Here is a 25,917-nt window from a genome sequence, read left to right as displayed (position 1 = left end):
CATCAGCACTTTGCCTCGCATTGCAAGAGGTGCACCACACACTGTATGCTCCCTCAGCAGGACTTTGTTTTCCATTGTGATCCTGGGTATTGAACCCAGGGCCTTGCCCCTGAACTACACCCCCAACCCTTTAAAAATGCTTTAGATTTTGAGGCACAGTCTTGCTAAGTTCCCCAAGCTGGGCTCAAATTTGTGGTCCTCCTCCCTCAACCTCCCACAGTGCTGGGATTCCTGGCCTTCACCACCATGCCCAGCTTTCAACATGACTTTTGCTGTTGTTTTTGTTTTTAGAGGAACACCAATGTGAGTCTTCATTGTGACAGGGCCTGCACGGCAGCACAAGGGTCTGCTCTCCTAGAATGATGCTCCTCAGCGTGTCTTTTATTTGTACTCCTATAAGAGTTCTGTGGCTGTGTGCCAAGCATGGCCCTTCCACATGAAGAATCTATATGCACACAAAAAATGCAGTACCAAAAGAGCCCTTGTAACTGGGATTCTTGCATAACTTGCCACAGAACAATTTCATATAAAAAAAAAAGTCTTTCAACAAAGATGACGTGGGCTGGGGATTTAGCTCAGTGGTTCCGGCACCTGCCTTGCAAGCGAGTTCGATCCCCGGTACCAAACAGCCAGTGTTTTGTTTTTTGTTTTTTGGGGTTTTTTGGTACCAGAAATCAAACTCGGGACCTTCAACTTTCGAGGCAGGCTGCGGAACCACTGAGCTAAATCCCCAGCCCTAGCCAGTGTTTTGTTTGCCCGGTGGTGTGGCTGTCCTACCCGACTTTCCCCTCTCTCAGTCCCTTGTCCTGAAAGTATTGTCTGTGTGACTGCAGACACACTCTATGGTGTGGTCAGAAGGTCTACAGACACAATGAAAACACAAGGCATAGGGCACCCAAAGCCAATGAAAAGAATGCAGCTTCTCTGGCTTCAGGAGGGCAGACTGATGAGCAGGTGCTGTCCAGGTTCCTGCCCCAGGGATGGCTGATGCAGATCCCTGGGCACACTAGCCCTCCCTGACTGCCCCTCAAGTCAACTCAAGGTGCCCAGGGATAGACTGGCTGCTCCAGAGGGAGGAACGGCCAGGGAGGGGAGCAGTGGGAGGCACTCAGCCACCCTACTCTACTCTCAGGGTGGCAGGGAACCCGTCCTCCTTAGAAGGCAGCTCCAGGGCTGTGGTGTACAAATGTGCCCTGGGGGCTCTCACACGCTCCCTCTCCTCCATACAGTCCAGGGAAGAAGAAAGCATCCTCATCCCATCCTATTGCCAGCAGTTTCTCAGGGTCCCACATATACTGGTCTCAGAGTGGCTGCTTAAACAGCCTTTCTTAGCTACAAATCCAGTGAGCAGATGGATGGGCTTTGCTGTGGTCAGAAGGGAATGCAAACTTGCACTGCAAGGCACAGGGCAGGTGGATTTCCTGAAGGTGTTAGGAAGAATAGCCCAGTTATGATCACCTACTGCTCTTTGTTAAGGCCCAAAATTGTGTTTCTTTTGCAAAAGGAGGAACTGCCTCTGGCCCTTAGGAAAATGTCCAGGCTGAGGAGAAAGAAACCCAGTGGATCCTGTTGTCAAGGATTCCTGTAAAATCTCCTTATTGGGCTAACACCTCTGTGAGGTCTGATCTGGAAGCAGGACGGGGCACCCAGAGAATCCCCATTCTTCAGCACAGCAGCAGCTGGCTGACTTGAGGTCTCCTCTTCCAAGATGGGCAGACCCCCAGAACCTGTGTTGTGTGTCTGACTGCAGGGGACTGCTGGTTTCTCGCAGCCATCGCCTGTCTGACCTTGAATGAGCGGCTACTTTTCCGAGTTATCCCGCATGACCAAAGTTTCACTGAAAACTATGCAGGGATCTTCCACTTCCAGGTGAGATATGGGCCTGTGGCTAAGAGTGCCACCCATAGACCACCCACCACACCTCTTGGCCTTGACTTCCCAAGGCTCCAGGAAAGGCTCCACCCACCCACCCCAGCTGCAACAGTGGGCAGCGACCCCCTCAATGCTCCAAGGCTGGGAGGAAGCAGTTGTTTATTTCTGCCCCCCTCACACACACTTGGCCCTAGAAAGTCAGGAAGACATCCTGTTTGCCAGCCTGCGGGTCTGTTTTGCCCTCTAGCTGGCTGCTGCGTTACTGTCTGCAGCCCTTCATAAGTAACTCCCTATATACAACATAGGGCCCCTGGGGCTACACTATGGGGATCCCTGGTCCAGGAACTACAGCTCCTCTTCCTTCTTGCTATTTAAGGCAGTTCTATACTAGGCCTATCACTTACCTCTTGCAGGCCTTGGAAGAAAATTCTAGTTAATTTGAAGATCAGGCTTCTGGTTTGGCCTGGAACTAAATCTTCTGGCATTAGTTTCATTAGAAACTTTCTGGGTCTAAATCACGTTGGCATAGAGCCAAATCCTGGTGCTGGAGCAGAACAAAAGTGGGAGTCAAGTACTTTCTGGGATGCTGTTGTCATCAAGAAATACTAAAACCAGGCTAGGGATTTAGTACTGTGGCACTGTGCCTGCCTTGTAGGCGCAAGGTCCTGAGTTCTGTCCCGGGTACCAAAAAACAAACAAACAAACAAAGAAATACTGAAACCAATACTATACCCTCACGGACACCAAGGGCTCTCAGTCCTTACTGCACAGTAGAATCTTCCTGGACACATAAAAATACTAATACGCAGGCAGGCCCTGCTCCAGACCTCTGGGCAGGGCCATGAAAGCCTCAAGTCCTAAGATATTCAGGGAGTACCTACCACACCCAGTTCTGAGCTGGACTCTGGAAGAGACTAAGCAGTAGATAACTCACTTCCTGCCCTCAGGAAGCTCACAGTCCACATAGAGATAGAGTCACATGTCCCATGTCCCAGAAGAGGATGAGCCAGCACCAATATGCTGGACCTAGGAAATAGAACTGCTTCAGGATGGATGCTCTCCCAGCCAAAAGTGGGAGGAAAGGTGTATTTCCTAGTGGTGACCTGAGGATGTGACTCTACTTTCATGCATCTGTGCAGTTCTGGCGCTATGGAGACTGGGTGGATGTGGTCATTGATGACTGTCTGCCAACATACAACAACCAGCTGGTCTTCACCAAATCCAACCACCTCAATGAGTTCTGGAGCGCTCTGCTGGAGAAGGCTTATGCTAAGTAAGGCAGCACTGAGCGTGTGAGGCAGGAGGGAACTGGGGAGGGGGTTGCAGAATCCAACAGGATGTGTGTGTGTGAGGATGCTCTCATGTGTCGTGAGAATTCAGCTGTGACCCAAAGTTGGCAGAGAGCAGATCAGGCAGCAACGCCTCTAAGAACACAAAGTTTTGGGCTGGGGATTTAGCTCAGTGGTTCTGCTGCCTCCCTCACAAGCACAAGGTCCTGAGTTCAATCCCCGGTACCAAAACAAAGAACACAAAGTTTAAGAGGCAATATGGAGAAAAATAGAGAAGCTGAGCATGGTGACACATATCTATAATCCCAGCTACTCAGGAGGTTGGGACAGGAGGATTGCAAGTTCAAGGCCAGCCTAGGCATAATGGTGAGACCCCATCCCAGTAGAAGGAAGGGAGAAAGGAAGGAAGGGAGTCTTTAGCTTTAACTTCCCTTAGTGAGCTCTTTAACTCTGCCTTCCTGATGGTTTTGCAAGCCTTAGATCACACACAGCATTGCATTTCTGTAGCTCAGATCCCATGATCTTGCTTAGCTCAAACTCATGAGCTTTATTAAGCATAAAGCCATGTTGTCATCTCTTGACTGAGAAGCTCCATCCCAGCCAAAACGGCTCTCAGGAAGTGGGATAGCTGGGCTCCATTGCCTCTGTGGCCTTGGGTGGGTCACTTGGCCTCGAGCTCAGCTCTGCCATGGGGAGGAAGAGGAATCACAGTAAGCGTCTGTCTCTATTAGTTCACATGACTGGGAATTGATGAGAGGATGTCGCAGGGCCTGAGCTGAGCTCTGGAGCCGTAGTACCTGGGCGTCTTTCCTGGAGCGCTGTGACCCCACGTTCATCTTCATCCTTTCTCCAAGGCTCCACGGTTCCTATGAAGCCTTGAAAGGTGGGAACACCACTGAGGCCATGGAGGACTTCACCGGAGGGGTGACGGAGTACTTCGAGATCAAGGATGCTCCCCGAGACATGTACAGGATCATGAGGAAAGCCATCGAGAGAGGCTCCCTCATGGGCTGCTCCATCGATGTAAGTCGAGGGTGGGCCCACAGGATGGAGGAGCCATTCTCTCAGTTAATGGCAGCACAGTCTTCTGGGACAGGGTGAATATTTTGTTTTAAGAAGGAAGAACTGATTTTGACTTTGAAAAATGGGAGTTTTTCAAGAGAGTTGTTCCTGGGGATTTCCAGTAAAGTGATTGGGCAAGGACATTCCAGCCTTGGAATTTAGGTGGACATGGATCCCAAGGGCTATGTCAGAGGGGCCCTCTCTTGTCTGGGTTTCCTGGTCCAAGTGTGTCCCCAAAAGCCAGCCACATACTTAGCTACGGAGCTGAGCCCCCCATTTCCCTAAAAAAGGTGCCCAGTCATTGAGCTTTGGGCCCATGGCCTGCCTGGGACACAGGCTTTGTGTTGAACAGAAGTTCAGAATGCAGTCTGCACTCAGCAACACAGCCAGGCAGAGGGAGATGGGAACCAAGGGCGAGGTCTAGGCAGGGCGTGGACACTGGGCCACCTCAGTGTACAGAGATGCATCTCCCTCCTCCATGTACATCAGTCATCTTGGTGATTTCCAAGTGAGAGGAAGGAACCAAGCTCATTCCTTCCCTTTTCTCTCCCAACACTCCCCATGGACAAAAAGCCGGGGAAGGTTAGTTAGCCAAAATGCCATGGATGAACATTTTCTTCCTGTATCTCTTTTCTCCATCTTTTCTCCATTCATGTTCTATTAACTTCTCTTTTCCTTTTTCTTCCCCTTCCCTTCTTTCTCTCTCCTTCCCTTCTCCGCCTTCCTTTGCTCTCTCTCCATCTCCTGGGTTTTCCTCAACCTCCCTGTGGGGCCTCAGGATGGCACGAACATGACCTATGGAACCTCTCCTTCTGGCCTGAACATGGGGGAGTTGATTAAGCGGATGGTGAGGAACATGGATAACTTGCTGCTCAGGGACTCAGACCTCATCCCCCGAGGCTCAGATGACAGACCATCGCGGGTGTGTACCTCAACTGTCGGGACCTCCCCTGAGGTGTCCGCTGCCCCTCAAGCTGCACACCGCTTAGAATTCCCTCCCCTGGTGCATGCTTCCAGTTGGAGAAAGCAAAGGCTCCCTTTGAAGATGGTCCAGTACTTTTAGAAGTCATGCATTGCAGTTCACCAAAGACTGAGCCATTCAGAAAAACACAGAGGAAAATTTAACCTATATTATCCCCCACTAAGATAATCACTCTTAACATTTGACAAGTATCCTTCCAGGACTTTCCGTGTCACACACTTAACATATTTTTTTATTTTAAAAACCTTGTTGTATTGTATGTACTTCTGTGCATTTTTTCAGTTAGTTTATATTCTTACTATGCTAATAAATATTCTCATTTTTAGTAGCTGCACAATATTCTAACATGCAGATATGTTGTAATTTACTTACCCGATACTCTATTGTTGGAAATGTAAAGGTTTTTTCCCTTTTTTTTCCCTATAATGAACATTGCAATAGACACATGTTTGTGGATGTCCGTGGTGATGGCCTAGGACAGATTCCTAGCAGTAGAATTCCTAGTTGAATGATACTCCGATGTGATGTCAAGAGTCATTTCGAGCAGCTCCCCAAGTGTGGAAGTGAGGCTGAGCATGTGCCCTGCTCATCCCTTTCTGCTCAGCACGGTCTGTGTCATAAGGACTGAGATCTAGAAGCACCTGAGAGGCCAAAAGCCCTGGCCCACCTATGCCTGTCACCCTGAAAAAGGCTCCAAGAATTCCAAAGTCTCATGTGGCTCCGGGAAGTCCTCCTTGGAGCTGCTGTGTTACTAGGCTGCTACCAAACCCCTGAACAGCCTGTTTAGCCCTCAGTGAGCTCTGGTGACCACTACCCTTCTGCCCAGGGTGCCTTGTGCCTGCAACATGGGCATTTCTGCTTGTGCAAGAGCCACCCCTTCTCTCTTAATCTCAGTCATGTCTGAGCAGGGTCCCCTGGGAATTCCCACCCTGGGTGCTGAAACTTTTGATTTCTTGAACATCATGTTCTCAGTGGTGTGCAAGAGGTGAGGGATGTGACTGACAGGCTCAGGTCTAGGAAGCCCTGCCATCTCCCTGCCTCCTGTGAAGGACCCCAAGGGAAGCTTGTCACTTGCCTCACACCCCAGGTTCTGCCTGTGCATCCAGACAGACCCTTCCCAGTGGCCAGCTGGTCTGAGCTGCATCTTCTTGATGCTCTTGAAGGGCCAGCGAGAATCTGCTGCTGATCATGAGGTACTCTTTCAGGGAGCAGAGCAGGGCTTGTCTTCACAGAACCCAGAAAATGAACCCGTAGGAACTTGGTCGCCATGCAGCAGAACCTTTGCTCCCCAGCTCCTGACCTGCTGTCTGGTTGTTGCTCCACAGACGATTGTTCCCGTTCAGTATGAGACAAGAATGGCCTGTGGGCTGGTCAAAGGTCATGCCTATTCTGTCACTGGACTGGAGGAGGTGAGCCTGGGGCCCTGGGGGTGCATAGGGACCACTTGGGTTGGCTTCCAAGAGTCAGGACTTAGTTGTCTGCACCCTTCATGGACCATGGAGCTTGCTGCAAATCTGGGGATTCTGCTTGAGGTCCAGGCACGGTGCTTGAGCGTGGGGGACCATGGGACCTGCTAGAGATGGCCTTTGCCACAGGAGGTGCTCACTTTATCTTTGCTTTTAGGGCAAAAAATAGCAATTTCCCCAACATTTCCAAGGAATATATATAAATGTCACTTTTGTTCTACAAATGGGGTCTTCTGTGTTCTCATGTGCTCTGTGGTTTCCGGTTCACACAGTTACAATGTGTTGTCCTTCTGGGACAATGGGCTTCCCTGGCGCGTGTCAGAGACAGGAATCTTGGCTGACTGTGGCACACAGTTGGGGAGGTTGTGCCCTGAACAAGGGGGTAGGCAGAAAAGATGTCAACCCATTGTCACATACTGAAGGGAAGGGAAGGGCCACTTTTACTTTTTTTTTTTTTTTTGGTACCAGGGATCGAACTCAGGACCTTGCACTTTCGAGACAGGCACGGAGCCACTGAGCTAAATCCCTGGGCTGGGGCACCTTTTCTAATTGGCTCATCTAGAGGGGCCTTTGTCTGTGGCTCCTCAGCCAATTGAGGCCTTTTTAAAAATTCACGCAGATACCAGATGCGCCAACAGCTCCTGGTGTATCGGCCTTCCCTCCTTCCTCCCCCAAAGCTCACAGTGACTGGCAAGTTCTCCAGGAAAATCACCTCTTAGAAGACAGCGGGTGACAGCCAGACCCCTTCTGACTCAGTCCTTAGTTGTGACCCTTCACCGGCCATCCCAGCTCTGATTGTCTCCTGGGCCACCAGGCAGGACAGCTCCCCTAACCCAGCCCTCCAGCTCTGGTGAGACAAGAGCCCCCTGGGCAGATGGATCAGGGCCTGAAAGCTTTTCCTTCCGACCCAGGCCCTGTTCAAAGGCCAGAGAGTGAAGCTGGTGCGGCTACGGAACCCCTGGGGCCAGGTGGAGTGGAGCGGCCCCTGGAGTGACAGGTACAGGCAGGGAGGAAGGGCAGACTGCTCCACAGCCACACTCAGAACCAGTGACCCGCAGGCGGAAGGGTGCAGCTGTGGGGAGCCAGGGCCCTCACAGTCATTGGCTGGAAAGGAAGGACCCCAGAGAGCTCAGTCCAAGACCCAGGCACTAGCAGTCTTGGGCATCTCTTTGCCTCACCTGTAAAGTGGGAACGATATCGATGTCAGCACTTACAGTGCAGGCTGTTATGAGTAGATGCCACCATTTTTGGAAAGTGCTAGCTGGTTCTGAGATTTCTTCTTCACTGTCCCCATACAAAGGCACACAGGCCCTTTGAAAGAAATGCACTGCTTGTCACTGAAAGTACTATACCAGAGGCTTCAGTGCATTAGAAGGCCTGGCAGGAAGCAATTGGAAGGTTTCCACTGAGGGTCACAGGTCAGATCAACATTTTGGTGGCTCACGTGACCTACAGTTGAGAGATGAGCTGTTTCTTCGATGCTATATTTCTCAGATAGCTTCTACCCCACCCCAATACAGCCTTCTCTTCTTGCTCCTTCCATGACTCCCCTGTTTCCCCATCAGCTGGAAGGACTGGAGCTTTGTGGACAAAGATGAAAAGGCCCGTCTGCAGCACCAGGTCACTGAGGATGGAGAGTTCTGGTGAGCCCCAGATCCAGAAGAACCCAGAAGGGTGTGGGATGTGGCAGGGAGGGAAGGTCTCCCCCATCAGTCCCTAGCCTGAGGCCATCAGAATCCAGTTTCAGGAGATCTGGGCTGTTCTCCTCCAGCCAGAGCTGAGTGTGTTAGGTCGCAGGAGGCCCAGACCAGCATGGGGCAGCTCTTGTTCTGGCCACTTGCTGCCTGGCCTAATACAGCTCCCTTCTGAGGCCTAGGACACTCTGATCTCCCAAAGCTGCCCTCAGCCTCGCTTAGACCCTCCCTGTGCAGCCTTCTGGTCTCAGATTAAAGGCAACTTCTTTCAGGACTCTTGAGATCCATCCATTTGTGCTGCTTGTCACCCTTAAGTAAAATCACTCACTTGACAGTTTTTCCCAAATGATTGCTCTTCCAACTTTTTGGAGAACTGAATTTCTGTTGAGCTGTCCCATCAAGGACAAGTTTGTGTCATTACTGGAAGCCTGGATGATAGTTCAGGGTAGACACATTAGAACTGATGGTATCTACTACATAGGAAGGGCAAGGTCTGCTGGGACCTTGGCCATCCTTGTCTGAGCTCATTTATGGGCATGTCAACCCTGGGGTCTGCTCTCCCCCAGCCCCTGCTCATCTGCTCCCCTGTGGTTCTCTCCTTCGCCCTCAGGATGTCGTATGACGACTTCATCTCCCACTTCACAAAGCTGGAGATCTGCAACCTGACTGCTGATGCCCTGGAGTCCGACAAGCTGCAGACGTGGACGGTGTCAGTGAACGAGGGCCGCTGGGTGAGGGGGTGCTCTGCCGGAGGCTGCCGAAACTTCCCAGGTGGGAGACGCTCTTAGGGGGGCAGGGCCTAAGCAGCCAGAGCCCCGGGTAGGATAACATTCTCAGTCATGCTCGGAGTCTCTGCGAAGCTCCAGACAGCCACTGTCTCATTAAATCCTCCCGTCTTACTGAGAAGAAAGCCGCCATGCTGGGAAGTATGCAACAGGGAACTGGTAAAAACGTCAAAGCGGGAAACTGTCAGAACAGTATCTTGCCGGTTGCTCCTGTTGAAGACAGTGCTGGAGGAGTCACTCAGGTCAGAGCAGCTGAGAGCAGACCTGGGAGACAGGAGGCTGGGCTGTGTGGGGAGAATGAAGAATGACCCCAAGACTCTCGGCGTAGGGGCCACACAGGTGGTACCAGTATTGCAAGATGAGAACTGTGGGAAATAAAACTGCTGTGGCATTTGTTTTCGATGAGGTTAGTTGCGGGGTGGAGGGGGGTGTAGGAAGAGAAATTTAGTTTGGGAGGTGGAAAGTTTGAGATACCCAGGTGGAGGTTTTTAATATAGGGTTAGATGCACATATTAGGAAAGTGTTTGGTTACATGATACGGACTCAGTAAGTTTTCGAGGAAGAAAGTGAAGACAGGATGGGAGAGGGAGGAGGTCAGCAGAGACTGAGCTGGGGTATGTGCCTCAGGTGCAGTCAGTATGCAGAGGTGAATTCAATCAAGTTCGGAGTTAGCAGGATTGCCTGGGGAGCCAGGGCAGGTGGCGGCGAGCAGAAGAGACTTAAGACCTGATCCCAAGGACCCACAGCATTTTGAGGGCAGATGAGGAAAGTAAAGCTGTTAGTAAAGGCTAGAATGAAAGTTCAGAGAAGGAAAGAGACCTACGCATCCAATCCACACAGCTCCATCTGCATAAGGTAGAGGCTCCACTCCCCGAATCATTGGGCAAATACCTGACTCATTTTTTCCATAAGCATTTATTGAGCACCTAGTATTAGTTGGGGCTCACCAGAAAGGCAAAACCAATAGGATGGGTGAACAGAGGGGATTCAGTAGGGGAATTGGCTCACATAATCCTGTGTGAGCCCCAAGACAAGCCATGGGCAAGCTGGGGATCCTGGGACACCAGCACACGTGGGAGTTTGGGGGTCTTGTAGTCCAAAGGCCAGAAATCCTGGAGTTCTGATGTCCAATGGCAGAAGAGTGTCCCAGCTCCAGGAGAGAGGGGGGACATGGGTCTCTCTATGTAGTCCAGGCTACACCACACCAAGAGGGGAAATCCTTTTCTTGCCTTTTGTTCTATGTGAACCCTGCTCAGTGGATCTTCCCCTTTGGTCCACCAATTCACAAGCCACTCTCCTGCAGACTCCCTCACAGACGCAGCAGTCCTCTGGGTATTAATCCATCAGACTGACCCCTACCATCCTATGGGGGACAGAGATGAATGAGTTCTCTCGCATTTCCTTCCTGCCCTTTCTGCACAAGGGAGATCTGAATTTTCATTTCCTTTCTGGGGGGGGCACAGACACTTTCTGGACCAACCCACAGTACCGCCTGAAGCTCCTGGAGGAGGATGATGACCCTGATGACTCTGAGGTCATCTGCAGCTTCCTGGTGGCACTGATGCAGAAGAACCGGCGGAAGGATCGGAAGCTGGGCGCCAACCTCTTCACCATTGGTTTTGCCATCTATGAGGTGTGTGGGCCCAGCCAGCTCTGGTGCAGGAGAGGAGGGCTTGGGAGCTTCCCCAGAGCTGCTGCCACCAGGCTCACTTACGTCTGTTAACAAGCAGAAAATTCCCCGGGTACAGTAGAGGGAGGCTGGGCTGGTAGGGCAGGCACAGCGAGGATGAGAGTCTGTATCATCCTGCAATTGCTGCTCTTGCCTTTTGCCAGCACTGTCTTTGTTCAAATCTGTGGCTGCTTCTTCTGTTTCTCTTCAAGGTTCCCAAAGAGGTACGGCAGTGGCAGCAACAGCGGTTATGTGCGGCATTCACTGGGGTCCTGAGTCTGTCTGTGGCTTGTGAGGAGCTTCCTGTGGGGTTTGTGGGCAAGACTGGGGCGCGATGTGCACTTTCATCCTCCCACCGACACTGCCTGTCACGCAAGCCCCTTCACACACACTCCCAAACTCGAGCTCTGAGGGGCTGCCCTCTCTGGGACGGAGGAATCACCTCCCTCAGAACCCGGCCTTGAGGCCCTTCCATCCTGAGGGCTGTGGAGGGACCAGCGCTGTCCTGGTGAACTGGACCTCCACTTCTGAATCTTGGCAGAAAGGCAGAGGCAGGGAGATAGGGAGCCCCAGGGACACTGAGCTAGTTGAGACCTTTGGCCTGGAAGTGGGTGGCTCACACTGTGAAGTGGGTGCCCGGAGTTTGAGGAGGGCCCCCTGGGAGAGGCTGTGAGCAGGACAGGACAATCCCGCCGGGCTTCAGGCCCACGGGCACCTCTGTCCCCAGATGCACGGGAACAAGCAGCACCTGCAGAAGGACTTCTTCCTGTACAACGCCTCCAGGGCCAGGAGCAAAACCTACATCAACATGCGAGAGGTGTCCCAGCGCTTCCGCCTGCCTCCCAGCGAGTACGTCATCGTGCCCTCCACCTACGAGCCCCACCAGGAAGGGGAGTTCATCCTCCGTGTCTTCTCTGAGAAGAGGAATCTCTCAGAGTGAGTCCAGCCTGGCTTCCCCACCGGTCCCCAGAAGCTTGCATGAGCCCTTCTAGAGACTGGAGGCAGGAAGAAGCTGGAGTGGTCTCCGTCAGCTTCCTGGGACCCGCTGCCAAGTCTGCAGCTCTTCCCCTCCACTGCACTTCTCCCTGTCATTGCTCCATTCATCCCCCAGATATTGACCGGGCATCTTCTGTGTCCCAGGCACTCTTCTAGGCACTAGGGATAGAGAAGTCAGACAGAAAGAGATCTCTGCCTCATGCAGCTTAACACTCAGAGCAGTGGTGCTGAATCTATGGCATGCATGTTGTTTTTCTTTTAAGACAGAAGATGTTAATGCAGGAGTTATTTTTTCTAAAGCTTGGTATGCAGGTTTAATTGCAGTGTTGGCACTTTGTGAGAAATAAGTGGGTTCTGGGTTGCACTTTGGATACTTGTCTCTGAAATGTTCACCATCGCTGATCTGGAGTGAGATAATAGGAAAAAAGTATAGTATGCTTGATTTGAAGAAGGGATGAAAAGTTAAAATAAAACAGGGAAGGCATATAGTTCCACACAGGTAGGTGTGATTAAAATTGTAGGTTAGTGTGGCAAGGGAAGCCAGCAAGTCCACACCCTAGCCTTGGGCATCATGGATGTCCCAATAGGCCCTGCCACTGCGATCCCTGTGTCCAGAAGCAGTGCCGGGTCCCTGGGTAGCTGTCAGGGCCTGGGCTTGATTGTTGGGGGTGCTGCCCACATGGAGCCGGTGCCCGGGTGAAGGCTTAGTCGCAGGGTTTTTCCAAAGGTCAGCCCCAATTTGGGCACCAGAAAACCACGCGACCTGAAGAATCCTGTGTGTCTCCTGCTTGCTCCTGGTGACACTGAGACACCCACATTTGTGTTTTTCACAGGGAAGTTGAAAATACAATCTCTGTGGATCGACCTGTGGTGAGTGCAAAGGTCCAGAGGGTCACTTTGCAAACCCTGCAGGGAACTGACTGGGGGTGGGGTGAGGAGCAGGTACGGGCAGAGGGAGGCAGGAGTCGGGGCGTGTGGGATAGTCACTTCATGTCACTGCAGCTTCTGTTCAGTGTGGCCAGAAGCAATAGGTCTTAAGGTCTTCAGGCTGCTTAGTCAGTTCAGGGACGGGGACTATGGAGAGAGGAGAAGCAGTTTGAACAATTAGAAGAAGGGAACAAGGTCATAGGAAGGGATGAAGACAAGAACAGCAGCTAACATTGGAGTATGAGGTTGGATAACTGGATTTCTCATGCACAGAAAAGGTACCCGGTGTCAGAGCCTTCCATCAGCTGGAAGCCTGGAAGGGTTATGTGACCCTCTGACTCAGTTTTCTACTCCGCAGAGTGGGAATAATAGGCCTGGCAGTGCTTTGTGCAGTTTAACATATGCCCACCAGCTTGAGCCACTGGTAGTACGTACATGACTGTTCCATCAGGGGGCTTGTACCACCCAATGGGATAGTCATGCATGTGCCACCTATGGTTCAGAGCCACCCGGCAGCAAGACATGAATTACTGCCCCTCCGTGTACATGTGAAGTCACTAAAACTGTGTGAAATGTCTGGCACAGTGTGGACTCTCGGATAGAAGTTATTAACCATTTTACAACTTGCAAGTTAGTTCCTCCATGTGTTATCTTACTGGATCCTTTCAAGATTGTTTTCTGAGACGTTATCTCCCTGCCTTTTGAGCAAGGGCAGAGACTCAATACGGGTACATGACTTGCATTCATAGGGGTGGTAAGTCCAGGTGGGGCTGGAACTCATGTCCAGATCGAGTCCACTCCGTGCTGGGGCCAGTCTGGGGCTGAGCAGCCCAGGGTCAGCGGGGCAGAAGTGGTGCCTGGGGTCTCTGTACTGAGGAATCATGTGTCTCCTTGGCTTTGGGGTCTGGTTAGTAAACAGTGCATGTGACCTGAGCCAACAGGAGGACAAATGTCCCACTGAACTGACTTCCGGTGGTGGCATCCTGACCCCATGCCAGTGACAGATCTCTGGAGGCCTTCGGAGCAAGGGCAGATATTTGGTTTCAGTGTCACATGCACTGGGCTCTGTTCCTCCCTTGGATCAGTGTATAGGATTCATCAGGAGCTGCACACCTGAAATCTAATGAGAGCCAGCATGTCCCTAACTGGCAGTTGGGCAGGTGTAGGGGCATTGGTGTCCCTGTGCTGCTGTCTTCATCCACTGTTCTCCAGTGACTCTCGGCTTCAGTGCAGGAGGAACAGCAGGAGTGGCAACCACTGGTGGAATCTGGAGGGTGGAGGGTGGTGATGCCCCCAGCTCAGCTGACTGTTGCAACAGTGGCTTCTAATTTTACAGAAGGAGCCCCAAACTTCAGTTTCCATCTTAAGTCTCCTTTTTTAAAAATGTTTGCTAACAATTTTTCTTTTAATAGTCTATAAGTCAAACTCATTTTCAGGCCAGTCTGAATGAGTCTCATTTTTGATGTTTGTTTGTTTGGTTGGTTGGTTTTGGTTTTGTTTGTTTTGGTTTTTTGAGCCTGGGTCTCACTATGTAGTTCAGGCCGGCTTTGAACTATGTAGCCTAGGCTGGCCTCAAACTCTCAGTGATCCTCCTGAGTGTGGGATTATAGGCATGCACCACCACGCCTGGCCCCATTTTTGGTGTTTTAGTAACTATTTTTAAAAATTAGCCAGAGTCTCTTTCCTTGACCGAATGCAATAACAATGGGTTATTAAACCCATAGCAACAGCCAGTCTCTGGTCATAAGGGAGGGAGAAGGAAGAACTCTCCTTTTCCTTCACCCTCCATGCCCCTTTTCAGCTCCAAGTAACCCAGGTATCTGGACCCTGAAGGCTCACCCCAAGCTAAGGATCAGGACACAGGAAATCCTAAAGCCACTGGCCATTCTGGGAACTCAGTTTCACTTATTCTTCATTTTTTGTTTTCTTTTCTCATCCAGAAAAAGAAAAAACCCAAGGTGGGTGTAATAGGATGAGTGGGTAGAGGGTGCATGTGTGTACCCATGTGTATGTGTGCATGCATGCACCAGACTTGCCTTCCTCCTCTCCTTTGCCAAGTCCCTGCTGGAGCTGGCTCTGTGTGATGATGACAGTTCACAAGGATGAGGATACCATGCTGAGCATGCTCCCAGGTGCTCTCCCTGGGTTAACTCGATCCTCCCTCCTCACAAGAACCCCAGGAGAGCTGGGGATTTAGCTCAGTGGTTCCACTGCCTGCTTTGGAAGCACAAGGTCCCGAGTTCAATCCCCGGTACCAATAAAAAAAAAAGAACCCAAGGAGATTGGCTCCATTATTGATCCTCATTTTCAGAAAGAAGAAAAGGGGGCCGGGGATTTAGCTCAGTGGTTCTGGCACCTGCCTTGCAGGTGCAAGGACCTAAGTTCGATCCCCGGTACCAAAAAAAAAAAAAAAAAGGAAAGAAGGAAAGGTACAAACTGACTCACCTGCCCAAGGGCAAGGCAGTCAGCACCAGAGCCAGGCTCTGGCTCCAGATTGTAGCCTGGCCCAGCGCCAGACATCAGACAGGGTTTGGTGCTTGTTTTTATGGAGATGCCCGAAGACTCGTCACAGGGCTTCTCCCAGGATGGGTGCTGCTCCAGACGAAAGCCAGCCCTCGCCAAGCACTGTGCAGGTGGTGACCTTTTTTTGAAGTTATACCAGCATCTACAGGGTAGGTGCTGTTATTATTCCCTCTTACAGGCAAGGGCACAGATTCAGAGGGGACCTTCCTAAGAAGTGAGTGACTTACCCAAATGCACACAATTAATCAGTGGGGGGACTGGAACTGCCCCCACTTCTCTTAGACCTGTGTTATCGTCCAGCCCTATACTTGGCCCAGATAAGTCCTCGGCAGGGATGCTCCATGCCTACGCCATGTCCACTGGTGCGTACCCCCGCTCAGACAGTGACCTCACAAGCTCCCGTTACTTGGGTGAAACCTTTGCTTAGAAGGCAGAGCAAGAGCTTTGGGGGCCTGCTGGGAGCTGTTTTCATAGGCCTTCCGTCCTGACCTGGCCTCAACAAGCAGCATGGAAAGACTGGGGCCCCCCTTACTCTGCTCTGGGACTCTGCTTGCCCCATGGTTCTCTGCATAGCAGCCTCCAAACTGCAGCCTTCCTCCTGCTATAGGGTGCACAGCCCCCTCAGCTGGCATAACATCTCCAACCCCTTTTCCTCTTCCTCTTGCATGAGCATATCTTGAAAATATCCCTTATATTTCTGTCGCACCTTGAATGTGTTTTCAGTACAGTTTTACATTCAGCACCTCATTTGATCCCCACCAGAGCCCTATCAGGAGGAAAAAGCAAGCTTTATCGTCCTCATTAATGGCTGAGCAACTGAGGCTAGTGAAGACATTTTCCCTCTGAGGCAGGGCTGGTCAGTGCTGTGCCCGCATATGGATCCTGCCACTCATCAGTCTTTTCTGCCTCACTCTGTGTCCCTAGATTCCTTGGCTGCCGGCATGGTGATGTGGGTACCGAGGGCAAAGAGCTCTGCTGGCCTCAAACCGAGCAGCTATGTTTGTAATGGCTTTATTTACGCTGGACTTGGGGGGAAACTTAATTTGGAATTATTTCCATCTGAAAAAAAAGGCTATGGACGATTTTAAAACCACAGCCCAAGATCGCTCTGCTTTTAGCAGTCTCGGCATTTCTGGATGTGCTACCTAGTGGCACTCTTGTAACTGAGCACAGCTAGGGTGGGTATGAAAAGAGAGAGCTAAGGCCTGGAGAGGCTTGGCACCTTTACCAATCCCAGATGGAGCCCGAAGTGAGGTTTTCCTCTCATTACACAGAGCTGTCAGGGGCAGGGCCTCTGTGTGCTGCTCAGCCTATAACCCTTGCTTCCTTCCTGCCCCTCCCCACCTCCCTCCTCTCTCCAGCCCATCATCTTCGTTTCAGACAGAGCAAACAGCAACAGAGAGCTGGGTGTGGACCAGGAGTCAGAGGAGGGCAAAGACAAAGCAAGCCCCGATAAACGAGAGAAATCTCCACAGGTTTCTGAGCACACAGCATGAGTGGGGTAGCACTGTGCACCAGGATTCGCCTGTGCTCCTGGGCATATGGAGGCGGAGGGTTGCCAGGGAGTCTCTAATCCACAGGGTTTGGATCGGCCTCACTGACCCTTTGTCTTGTAAGTGCCCCACACTCGGGCTGCTGCTTGGGTGCATATCTGGAGGGTTGGTGGCCACCCCAATCTGGTCCTAGCTCTGAAAGGCCAGGTTGGGCCTCCTCAGTGGAGCTCGGCCAGCCAGGACTGCGAGAGACGGTGGCTGCAGAGCTGAGGGAACAGCTGGAGAGAGCTAAGGCTGCACAACTGGCTTCAGTCCTCGAGCTCTTGACTGGAGGCGGAAAAGAACAGTGGCAGCAAAGAGGGGCTGACATCAGAAATGGGGTCCCCCAGAACTCAGGGGAAGGTGTCCTATTGGAGTGGGAAGGCGTGGTCATACACAGCCTCGAGAATGTGAGGCCGGGGTCCTCTGACCTGGGGTGCCCCTCAGCGGAGTGGGAGGGGATCCTCAAGAACTTGGCCGTGATGACCCAGGTGCTAGAGGAATCAGAACGCTCAGCCCCCTTTGGCCTGCGGGACCAAAGCCAGGTTCAAGGGTGAAGGCTCCAGCTGAGGAGGACTGAGGGGTGACGTGTGCATGTCAGTGTGGCTCACGTGGGAGACACCAGGGCTGGAGAGGTGTGAAGAGCCACTGCGGCCTACCAGGCCAGATGCAGAGAGCATCAGGCAGCTCACCACTGGCTCCTGAGGCCACCTACAGCTGCTTCCAGCACCCTGGCATCTTCCCAGGTGCTCTCCTCCCAACTCATTTATCCCCGATTCCTGTGAACCCATTTTCCTTTGTACTTCCACAGCCACGGCCTGGCAACACTGACCAGGAAAGCGAGGAGGAGCACCGATTCCACGACATTTTCAAGCAGATAGCAGGTGACGTAAGTACCTCCAACCCTAGGGTCCCACAGCTTACTTCTGTCCTGCACAGCACAAAATCCCCACGTCCTGGGGCTCTGGACTGACATGTCTGCTGGGTGGTTGTGACTGCCTGCTGCAGGCCGGACAGCTGAGGCTGCAGTACCTTGGCCTCTGCCTTCCTCAGAAAAGCCTAGCTCCCCTTCCAGAACGGCACCGATGGGATGTCACGAACAAGGGCAGCTGGGCTTGCCCTGCAGAGCCTCTGCTCCCAGCTGCTCTCCTGTGAACACGAGTCTCTCTTCCTTCCAAGGACATGGAGATCTGTGCAGATGAACTCAAGAACGTCCTCAACGCGGTTGTGAACAAACGTGAGTGACTCGAATCAAGGGGTGGGGGGCAGGCAGGTGGCCCCCCGACAGCAGCCCTCACTCTTCTCCATCCCCCAGACAAGGATCTGAAGACACAAGGGTTCACGCTGGAGTCCTGCCGCAGCATGATTGCCCTCATGGATGTATCCTTCCTGCGTGGCCTCCCCACTCTCTAGCCTCTCCCTACTGGGCCCCGGGACACAGCCGGTGTGTGCATTCGGCCAGAAGGCTCAAATTTGTGTCCAAGGAAATAGATCCCGACTCAGAACACCAGATGCCAGTCTGAAGGGGCAGAAGGGAAGGACATGAATTGTACCTGGCCCATCTCCAGCTCTTACCTCTGGCCTGAGGTTCAGCCTGGAATTCTTCCAAGCCAGAGGAGTCCTTAGGGACAGATCCCATGAGTTTCTGAGCTAGTAGGAGTGGAGTGGAGGGTTAAGGAAGAGGACAGGACAGTGGGCAGGAAGGCCAAGCAGAGGCTTCCTATGGGCCCCCTCCCTGTCCAGGGGACCTTGCTATGTGCCTGTAGACCTGACCTCCCTCCTCAGACAGATGGCTCTGGGAGGCTGAACCTGCAAGAGTTCCATCATCTCTGGAAGAAGATCAAGGCATGGCAGGTGGGATGAGACAGTGCAGTGTGGAACTGAAGGTGGGGGCTGACTCAGGGATTCAGCGTGTGATCTGTCCTCTAATTCTCTACTGCCAGAAAATCTTCAAACACTATGACACAGACCAATCCGGCACCATCAACAGCCACGAGATGCGCAATGCAGTGAACGATGCAGGTAGTGGGAGGGACGGGGCAGGCTGCTAGGACCCTTCTAGAGAAAGGAGAGGATTGTTTCCCAGGGTGGCCAAGGGGCAGGGAAACAGAATCCAACTCCCCTTTTTCCTTTTCTGACCCCTCCACAGGCTTCCACCTCAACAGCCAGCTCTACAACATCATCACCATGCGGTACGCAGACAGACACATGAACATAGATTTCGACAGCTTCATCTGCTGCTTCGTCAGGCTGGAGGGCATGTTCCGTAAGTGGCCACCCCCTCCCCAGGGACCAGTGCAACAGTAGGGACATCCACCTACCTGCCCACAGAGGGTTCCTGATGCTGCTGCCTGCAGACAGTCCCTGGAGGAAAAGTGCCAGCGCCAGGGGCGGGAGAATCTGAAACTGGCCTCTGGCCTATGCATTCGTTTCGTTTGGTACCGGGGATCAAACTCCAGACCTTGCACTTGCGAGGCAGGCAGCGGAACCACTGAGCTAAATCCCCAGCCCTGGCCTGTGCGTTCTTTCCCACAGGAGCTTTTAATGCATTTGACAAGGATGGAGATGGTATCATCAAACTCAGCGTTCTAGAGGTAAAACATAATGGACACTTTCCCTGCACCATGCAATTCAATTCAAGGTGGAGGAATCGAGGCTGACATGCCCCACTGTATGCTTCTCCCTTCCAAACGCTGGGGGAGGCATGGGACAGGAAGGGCCAGAGAAGAAAGCCTGGCAGGGAGCATGGCTCACAGACAGGAACAGGTGAGGGCTCCACAGGGGCCTCAGCTCCCAAAACTATGTTGGAAAACAGGTACCTTCCTGGGAAAGATACAGGGGAAAGTCTGCAACAAACCACTGGTCCTTTAAAAATATTCCATCCCATAAGGTCCCTGCAGCTGCTTCTCATCTCCTCTGACCTTGGCACCTCCCTTTCAGTGGCTGCAGCTCACCATGTATGCCTGAACCTGGCTCACCCAAGATCACACAGGACCTCTCAGGAGACAGTCCCACCCAGGATGGCTGGAGCCACTGGGCCTTGAAGGACACAGTAGCTGAACCCCACAAGGCCTCCAGGAAGCTCCTTGGTCTTGTTTTTCCTCCACTTTGCATGACATGGTCTTCATCTATCATGGCCAGCCTGACCCTTGGGAGAACAACTGTGTCCCTTTGCCTCACGAAGGCCAATGTCTGCCTCAGGGAGGTGCGGCCTTGTTCGAGGCCTGCTGACTCTGGGCAGGCTGGGCTCGCCCTGGGCTGTTGGTAGAAGCATGTGCCAGGGCTGGGTACTTACCTGTGCAGGAGTGGCACTCATCCTCTGCCTCCCCACTGCAGGAGTCAGCACATTTCTACCTGGACCTGCCTATTTCAGGGTGGCCTGCTCTGGGCTACACTAAGTTGGTGGTTAGAGCTGGATACTTTGGATTTCTGACTCTCAAGTTTGGCTGCATTCTGAAAAAGTTGATCTAAATAAAGGCATGTGAATGGCTGGTTCCACTGTTTTCTTTTTTCTCACATTTAGACAACACACACAGCACAACCTCAGCCAACAGTCAACAGTCACCTATCACCTGCAGAAAGTCCTAAATCCAGAATAAAATACAAGTTCACAGACAAAAACAAGCCCAAGCCCCTCTTAAAACATGCCCATTGTTATTTTCTGAGCACAGCAATCACTCGGATTCTTTCCAAGATACAGGAGGAAGAAGGGGAATAGCTGCTGGTGCAGAGAATAAATGGGTGGCTGTAACTGGAGGGTGTGGGGGGCAGTGGAGTGGCGATGCCACTGTGACTCTGGGCCCCTCTGCCGACCAACCTGCTGTCAAGCTCGTCTGGACCTCGGTCTGCAGCCCATCTATAAGCATCTTGTGTTTCTTTCATATTCTTCATGCCAACATGGAAAAGAGCACCAAATGAAAATGCAGCCAAGATCACATAAGTAAACAGTCAATTAGTAAAAGTACTTTATTTTCCTCTTGTATTTGCTTTATATCTTGCTTTACAAAGTTATGAAGTTCACAACTTTATACCAAAATGTAAGAAGGCTAGGCTATTTGCTTATAAACATTTTTTTTAGTCAAGTGTCATCTAATTTCATTCTTCTTCTTAACCATATTCAATGTTTAAAAAAATCAGAAACCCAGGGTGTTGGAGCAGCTCTAGGGTATGCATTTCTCTTTGACGGAAGAAAGATCTTCAACAGTTTTTCCTCCTGACCCCCTCTGGCTCCAATTTATTTAGGCTACCGCCTCGAATTCAGAGCAAATTTGGGAAACTTCAGTGACCATGTGACCAGGCAGGGCTGCATATCTGAGGCTGGAGGTGAAGGCAGAGGTTACTGTCGATAAGCAGGGTTTTGGTTTACATGAGGTTTGCAATCCACTCACATGTGGAACTCCTCCACAGCAACTTCTTTCCTGTCTGTCTACTACTTTTAAACCTGGAGGGTCCTAAAGACTAAGTGCAGGGAAGAAACCGCAATCTTATAAATGTGACAGGCATGACTTTCATAACAATCCTAGGAGCTCTCTTTCAAGTGACAACAAAATGTATATGTCAGTGTATGGAAATTGAACTTATTAGAGCAAACCAGAGAATATGTGCTATTCAAGTTCCACATCACAATACACTTCAACCTTCTCTCCAATGAATTCCATTCCCTAAAATATACCAGCCATCCTAAGTGTACACCTACTCCCACCAAATCAGCCACCTACCTTATCACTACAGTTGTCTACTCTATAATCTACCTTAAAAAAACCTGATAAAACAAAACCTTTGTTAGGCAAATACTTAAAAAGCAATTGTCGTGGGCCGGGGATTTAGCTCAGTGGTTCCGCCGCCTGCCTCCCAAGCGCAAGGTCCTGAGTTCGATCCCCGGTACCAAAAAAAAAAAGAAGCAATTGTTGTGTCTATAAATTATACGTAGGGCATGAGCTAAACATTCAACCGCTAACTCTTCTGAGGGAGAAAACTTTTCCCCACAAAAGCAAGAGGAGTAGTAAGAAATGACTCCCTCCCAAACTCAAGTAACAGCAGGTAGAGATAATTCTTTACTCTTCTTCTGTGCACTGTATTTGTCTTATAGCTGAGTAGAAGAAAGAGTACGCCAAAATATATTTTGAACCTAATTAAAAACTTTTTTGTAAAACTTGAACTGCTATTTTACCAGAACAAAAAGCCAATAAAACACTAGCACACACACACACACACACACAAGAGGATTTTAGGGTTTTCTTGGTTTTGAGATATTAAAACAAGCACAAACCAAAAAATTCTAAAAAATGGCCTCCATTGTGCCAGTTTTTGTCAGTCACTGAACAGTTTCTTTCCTTCATGAAGCTGCTACACAGCAGTCAGCACAGATACCCGAGCCATAGCTCTTCTGTGCAGGGAAGAGAGGGCATGACAGTAGTGACACCACGAGGGACTAAATGGCAGCCAGAGTAGCACCACTGAAGGGAGCAGCACAGCCATAAGCATCCAAGATACTTATGGTTTCTTTATTTCTCAACAGAGGGCTAGAACAGTTCATTTTGAACAACCGGTATTAAAAAGAATTCCACGTGTCCTTGGAAGGAATATATCACTGCCACTGCTTCAAAGATAACTCTGTGAGATAAAGATATCAAATATAGGTGTCCACAAGGATAGACACACAGAGAGGACCTCACACATGCACACAGAGGCAGATACATGCACACGATTCTACCGAGTGGAACCCAATCACAGTTCAGTTCTTACTGACTGCATCAGCCTATAACACTCACAGACGTTCCCTCGACTGACACCTCACATTCCCCTTTTCTGCTGTACAAAGGCACCACGCTCTCCCTGGCTCAGGCTCCCTGAACACACTGCCCTGCGTGTGTGGAAATGTAGTGTCAGTGCATCCCAGAGAAAAATGCCAGGGTTAGCAATGAATCCAAAAGGACTTTCCTGGGAAATCACTATTCCCAACCCCACAGAACAGCGTGACTTCTCTGGTCACCCTTACAGAATACATGGATGAGAGGTGGGAAAAGACAGTTAATCTCAAACAGAAACTGCATGATTACACTTTATCTCCACGAACTCTGTTCTCTCTTTAGCAACCCACAAATCCAAATAGTGTGGTTAACAAAAGAGGTGTCCCACTCACAAGGACAGAATTAACAGTTTTGAGGCCAGCCAGCCATTATCTAGTGGTAGCTCCTAAATTAGTTCTGGCTCCAGTAAGAACCACTGGAGCCTTTTCTGGAAAAGAGAACAAACATCATCTTGTGTATACCTTCAGGGCTTGAAGGGCTCCTGCAGCCTGTCTAGGAACCCGAGGGGGAAGTCACTGCCCTAGAGCCTGAAGGAAGGCAAGCACAGGTGTGTGCACGGGCAGGGAAGAATAACCCAGATACCCTGCAACCTGAGAAAACAGCAGGTGTCACGCCATGCAGCTGAGAATGTGGCATGGGCTCTTCTTTACCTGAAGAAATCTTTATCTTTCTTTATCTCGAAGAAATCTGAGTTGTGAGACTCCAGAAACAAAAAGCTTAGAAAGTGACACTTGTATAGCTTCACTAATAAGTCCAGAGAATCCAAAACCACAGCAGTGCCCTCAGGTTTTGTCGACTTGGGTATTTACAATGGACAGACAGAGCCTTTCCCGCCACCATATCCCACTCTCCTCTTCCAGCTAGTGGGGAAGTGAAGGCAAAGACACTGGCTTCAGAAATGAGTCTCCAGGAAGCCTACTGGAGGCCCTAAAAACTGTATCCAAATGCTTTATTCTAATTCTCTCATCGTGGGGGCTGCAGATGGGTGGAGAGCACCCTGTGAGTCTGGAGGACACTTGATGGCTGCCCTGGTCTAGGCACAGCCAGACAGAGGGAGAGACGGGGTGGACAGTGGAGCCAACCAAAAGGCTGAGAACCACAAGAGGCTTTCCAGAGCCCAGACAGGGGCATAAAGGTGCACCTCAGTTCAAACCGCCTGACAAAAGGCAATGCTGCAGCACGAGCACCCAGGTCTAGCAGCAAAGCTGCAAGGCAGGAGATGGGCTGTGCACCACCTCACACTGAACAGAGATCCTCACCAGGAAATGCTGTCGGTTAGGAATCACCACTCTGGGACTCGTTTTCTGAATTCCTAAAATACATAGTGGGCTGAGCAGCCACTCTAGCTGCTTATCAAAAATCTGTTATGTCCTTTAGCATTTAAAGCCAGCTCTGTCCTTTGGCAAAGCAGGAAACAGTGAAACACACTGTACATAATTGTTAAAAAAGGAAACGATCTGCTTCCAATTTAAATACCCAGTTATAATAACTAGAGAAATTAAAACTGATCTTGCAAATTTAGCATTTGAACAAACTTGTACTTAAAAACCTGACTACAGGTTCAAGCCATCATTAAGAACATAAATTAAATAAAAAACAAATCAATTAAATACACAAATGACTAGTGCCAAACTGGGGAACCAATTAAGATCCAGATCTTTAGTGAACGTTTGGAGAATGCTGGGAACATAAATCTCCCTATGTCTGCTGTATAGTTCCTTAAAGGCTGCCTGAATTGGCTGCTTAAATACTACTGCAAGATCTTGAGGTGTGCCCCACCATCCCATAGAGCTGCCCAGATATGCTAGTGGTCAGCCTGGCCAGTAACCACTTTCTCCTGCCCTACTTCCCAGAGGGGAGGGAAGACAGTGGCCTGTGTGAGGGGCTGATATGAGAATAGTTCAACTAATGACTTCCCAACATGGGAGGCAAAAAACTTCATGAATGAATTTTGCTCTCATCTTCAGCATGTCGTTCAATGTGTCCTGCAGCATCCTAGGAAAAAGGGAAAAGGGCCATGAGACAAGCTGGTGGTAAGGAAGGAGAAAGCCAAGCCGCGAAAAGCCGGACAGGTCTATTCTACTCAGCATCTGTACATAAAGGCAGTCAGGGGCCAGCACTCCACTCATTTACATGGAACTATGCTCAAGATGAGTTCTTAGAGGGCCGGGGATTTAGCTCAGTGGTTTCGCCACCTGCTGCGCAAGTGCAAGGTCCCGAGTTCGATCCCCGGTACCAAAAAAAAAAAAAGATGAGTTCTTAGAACAAAGCACTGCAATCAGCTACTGGACTGAAACATCTGAAAACGCTCTCCCCAGGCTCTTCTTCACTGAAAAATCCCCTGAGTCTCTGAATAATAAAACAAAAAATGTCTGGGCCCTATTTACTGTAATTCTGAATACTCTAATAAAGCACCAGATCTTCTGGCCTCTGCCCTGAGCGGGCTGCCAAAGCCCAGATTAACCACGAGCGCCACTGATGTACCTGCTTGGATCCTTTCCTAGCTGTGAAAAAAGCATCACAGTTCTTCCAGCGACACTTCAGAGTCTGAAAGTTTGGATTAGTATGGTCAGTCAGCAAGTGTTGTTTCAAGTGATCTACAACACCAAATATCAGAGAGCAACCATGCCACTGTGAAGAAGGAGAACAAGGGGACTAGATGAAAGGGTGCAGAAAAAACAAACACAACGAAGAGCACAGTAGACAGGTGATCAGGATATCCCTTGCTCTTATCCCATAAAGACTGTGAAAGCTCCACTCCTTCCTTCATTCTTGGCTACAGTATATAACAAAACCAGAGGAAATCAAATTAATTATCAATATAGTGAGGACCTTGCAAAGACTGAAGCCACTTGGCACACTGGTGTTTTGGGAAGCCATTACACTTGTTAGATAAGGAAAAGGATAACAAATATTAATAGATGAATTACCATAAATTCAGTTTAAACTGTATTTATCTTGCCATGATAAAATTTAAATTTCTATCCTAGGCTATTTATTGTAAAAGGCAAACGGCTTTCCTATAATACTATTTAACAATTCTGAGAACTATTTACTTATAAACTTGAAAACAAAAATATCTGATAAAGAAAACTACACTTGTGGAAATGTTTGTTGTAGAAACTGCTAGCCTTGGAAGCCTGAATTCTCTCACTGTCTTTATCACTTGAATCTTATGATCACCCTTTTCTAAATTTAATTTAAACTTTAATTATAAATATGACTCGGTTTCACATATTAGTCAGAAAGCATAAGCACTCTGTCTTGGCTTTTTCCTTAGAGGCTTGTGATAAATATTGTAATTCTAACA

At 50.2% G+C, this 25,917-nt stretch overlaps 2 protein-coding genes across 37 annotated transcripts in view; one reads left to right on the top strand and one right to left on the bottom strand.

Moving 5' to 3' along the window:
* The window catches only part of Capn3 (calpain 3), a 38,532-nt gene extending 18,240 nt beyond the window's left edge, over nt 1–20,292 (top strand). The window contains exons 3-25 of one of the 27 annotated variants that reach the window (XR_015449747.1): nt 1,751–1,869; nt 3,012–3,145; nt 4,016–4,184; nt 5,002–5,145; nt 6,531–6,614; nt 7,583–7,668; nt 8,237–8,314; nt 8,976–9,136; nt 10,614–10,783; nt 10,984–11,043; nt 11,547–11,755; nt 12,649–12,685; nt 14,683–14,700; nt 15,294–15,375; nt 16,627–16,740; nt 17,609–17,686; nt 17,977–18,034; nt 18,113–18,177; nt 18,583–18,651; nt 18,741–18,819; nt 18,947–19,063; nt 19,333–19,391; nt 19,738–20,292. Coding sequence is in view for 19 of the 27 variants with exons in the window: in XM_021241866.2 (XP_021097525.2) it covers nt 1,751–1,869; nt 3,012–3,145; nt 4,016–4,184; nt 5,002–5,145; nt 6,531–6,614; nt 7,583–7,668; nt 8,237–8,314; nt 8,976–9,136; nt 10,614–10,783; nt 10,984–11,043; nt 11,547–11,755; nt 12,649–12,685; nt 14,683–14,700; nt 16,627–16,740; nt 17,609–17,686; nt 17,977–18,034; nt 18,113–18,177; nt 18,583–18,651; nt 18,741–18,819; nt 18,947–19,063; nt 19,333–19,391; nt 19,738–19,764 (2,135 nt within the window). In the remaining 8 variants the exon portion in view is untranslated. Of the gene's footprint in view, nt 1–1,750; nt 1,870–3,011; nt 3,146–4,015; nt 4,185–5,001; nt 5,146–6,530; nt 6,615–7,582; nt 7,669–8,236; nt 8,315–8,975; nt 9,137–10,600; nt 10,784–10,983; nt 11,130–11,522; nt 11,756–12,648; nt 12,686–14,682; nt 14,701–15,293; nt 16,522–16,626; nt 17,465–17,608; nt 17,687–17,976; nt 18,035–18,112; nt 18,242–18,540; nt 18,652–18,740; nt 18,820–18,946; nt 19,064–19,332; nt 19,392–19,737 lie in introns of those variants that run through there. The other 26 variants (XR_015449748.1, XR_015449744.1, XR_015449750.1 and 23 more) reach the window with 26 other exon arrangements.
* Nucleotides 20,293–20,738: 446 nt separating this feature from the next.
* The window catches only part of Znf106 (zinc finger protein 106), a 79,057-nt gene continuing 73,878 nt past the window's right edge, over nt 20,739–25,917 (bottom strand). For 8 of the 10 annotated variants that reach the window (XM_087207354.1, XM_087207362.1, XM_087207357.1 and 5 more), the window contains 2 exons: nt 25,092–25,238; nt 20,739–24,602 (listed from right to left, as the gene is read on the bottom strand). In XM_087207354.1, the coding sequence (XP_087063480.1) occupies nt 24,546–24,602; nt 25,092–25,238 (204 nt within the window). In that variant the 3' untranslated portion in view covers nt 20,739–24,545. The remainder of the gene's footprint in view (nt 24,603–25,091; nt 25,239–25,917) is intronic. The other 2 variants (XM_087207360.1, XM_087207361.1) reach the window with 2 other exon arrangements.

This window comes from Heterocephalus glaber, unplaced genomic scaffold (genome assembly GCF_053883595.1).
Source record: "Heterocephalus glaber isolate CG9 unplaced genomic scaffold, H.glaber_assembly_v1.0 deba00000809, whole genome shotgun sequence".
NCBI lineage: Eukaryota > Metazoa > Chordata > Mammalia > Rodentia > Bathyergidae > Heterocephalus > Heterocephalus glaber.
This window is presented reverse-complemented; position numbering and strand designations above follow the sequence as displayed.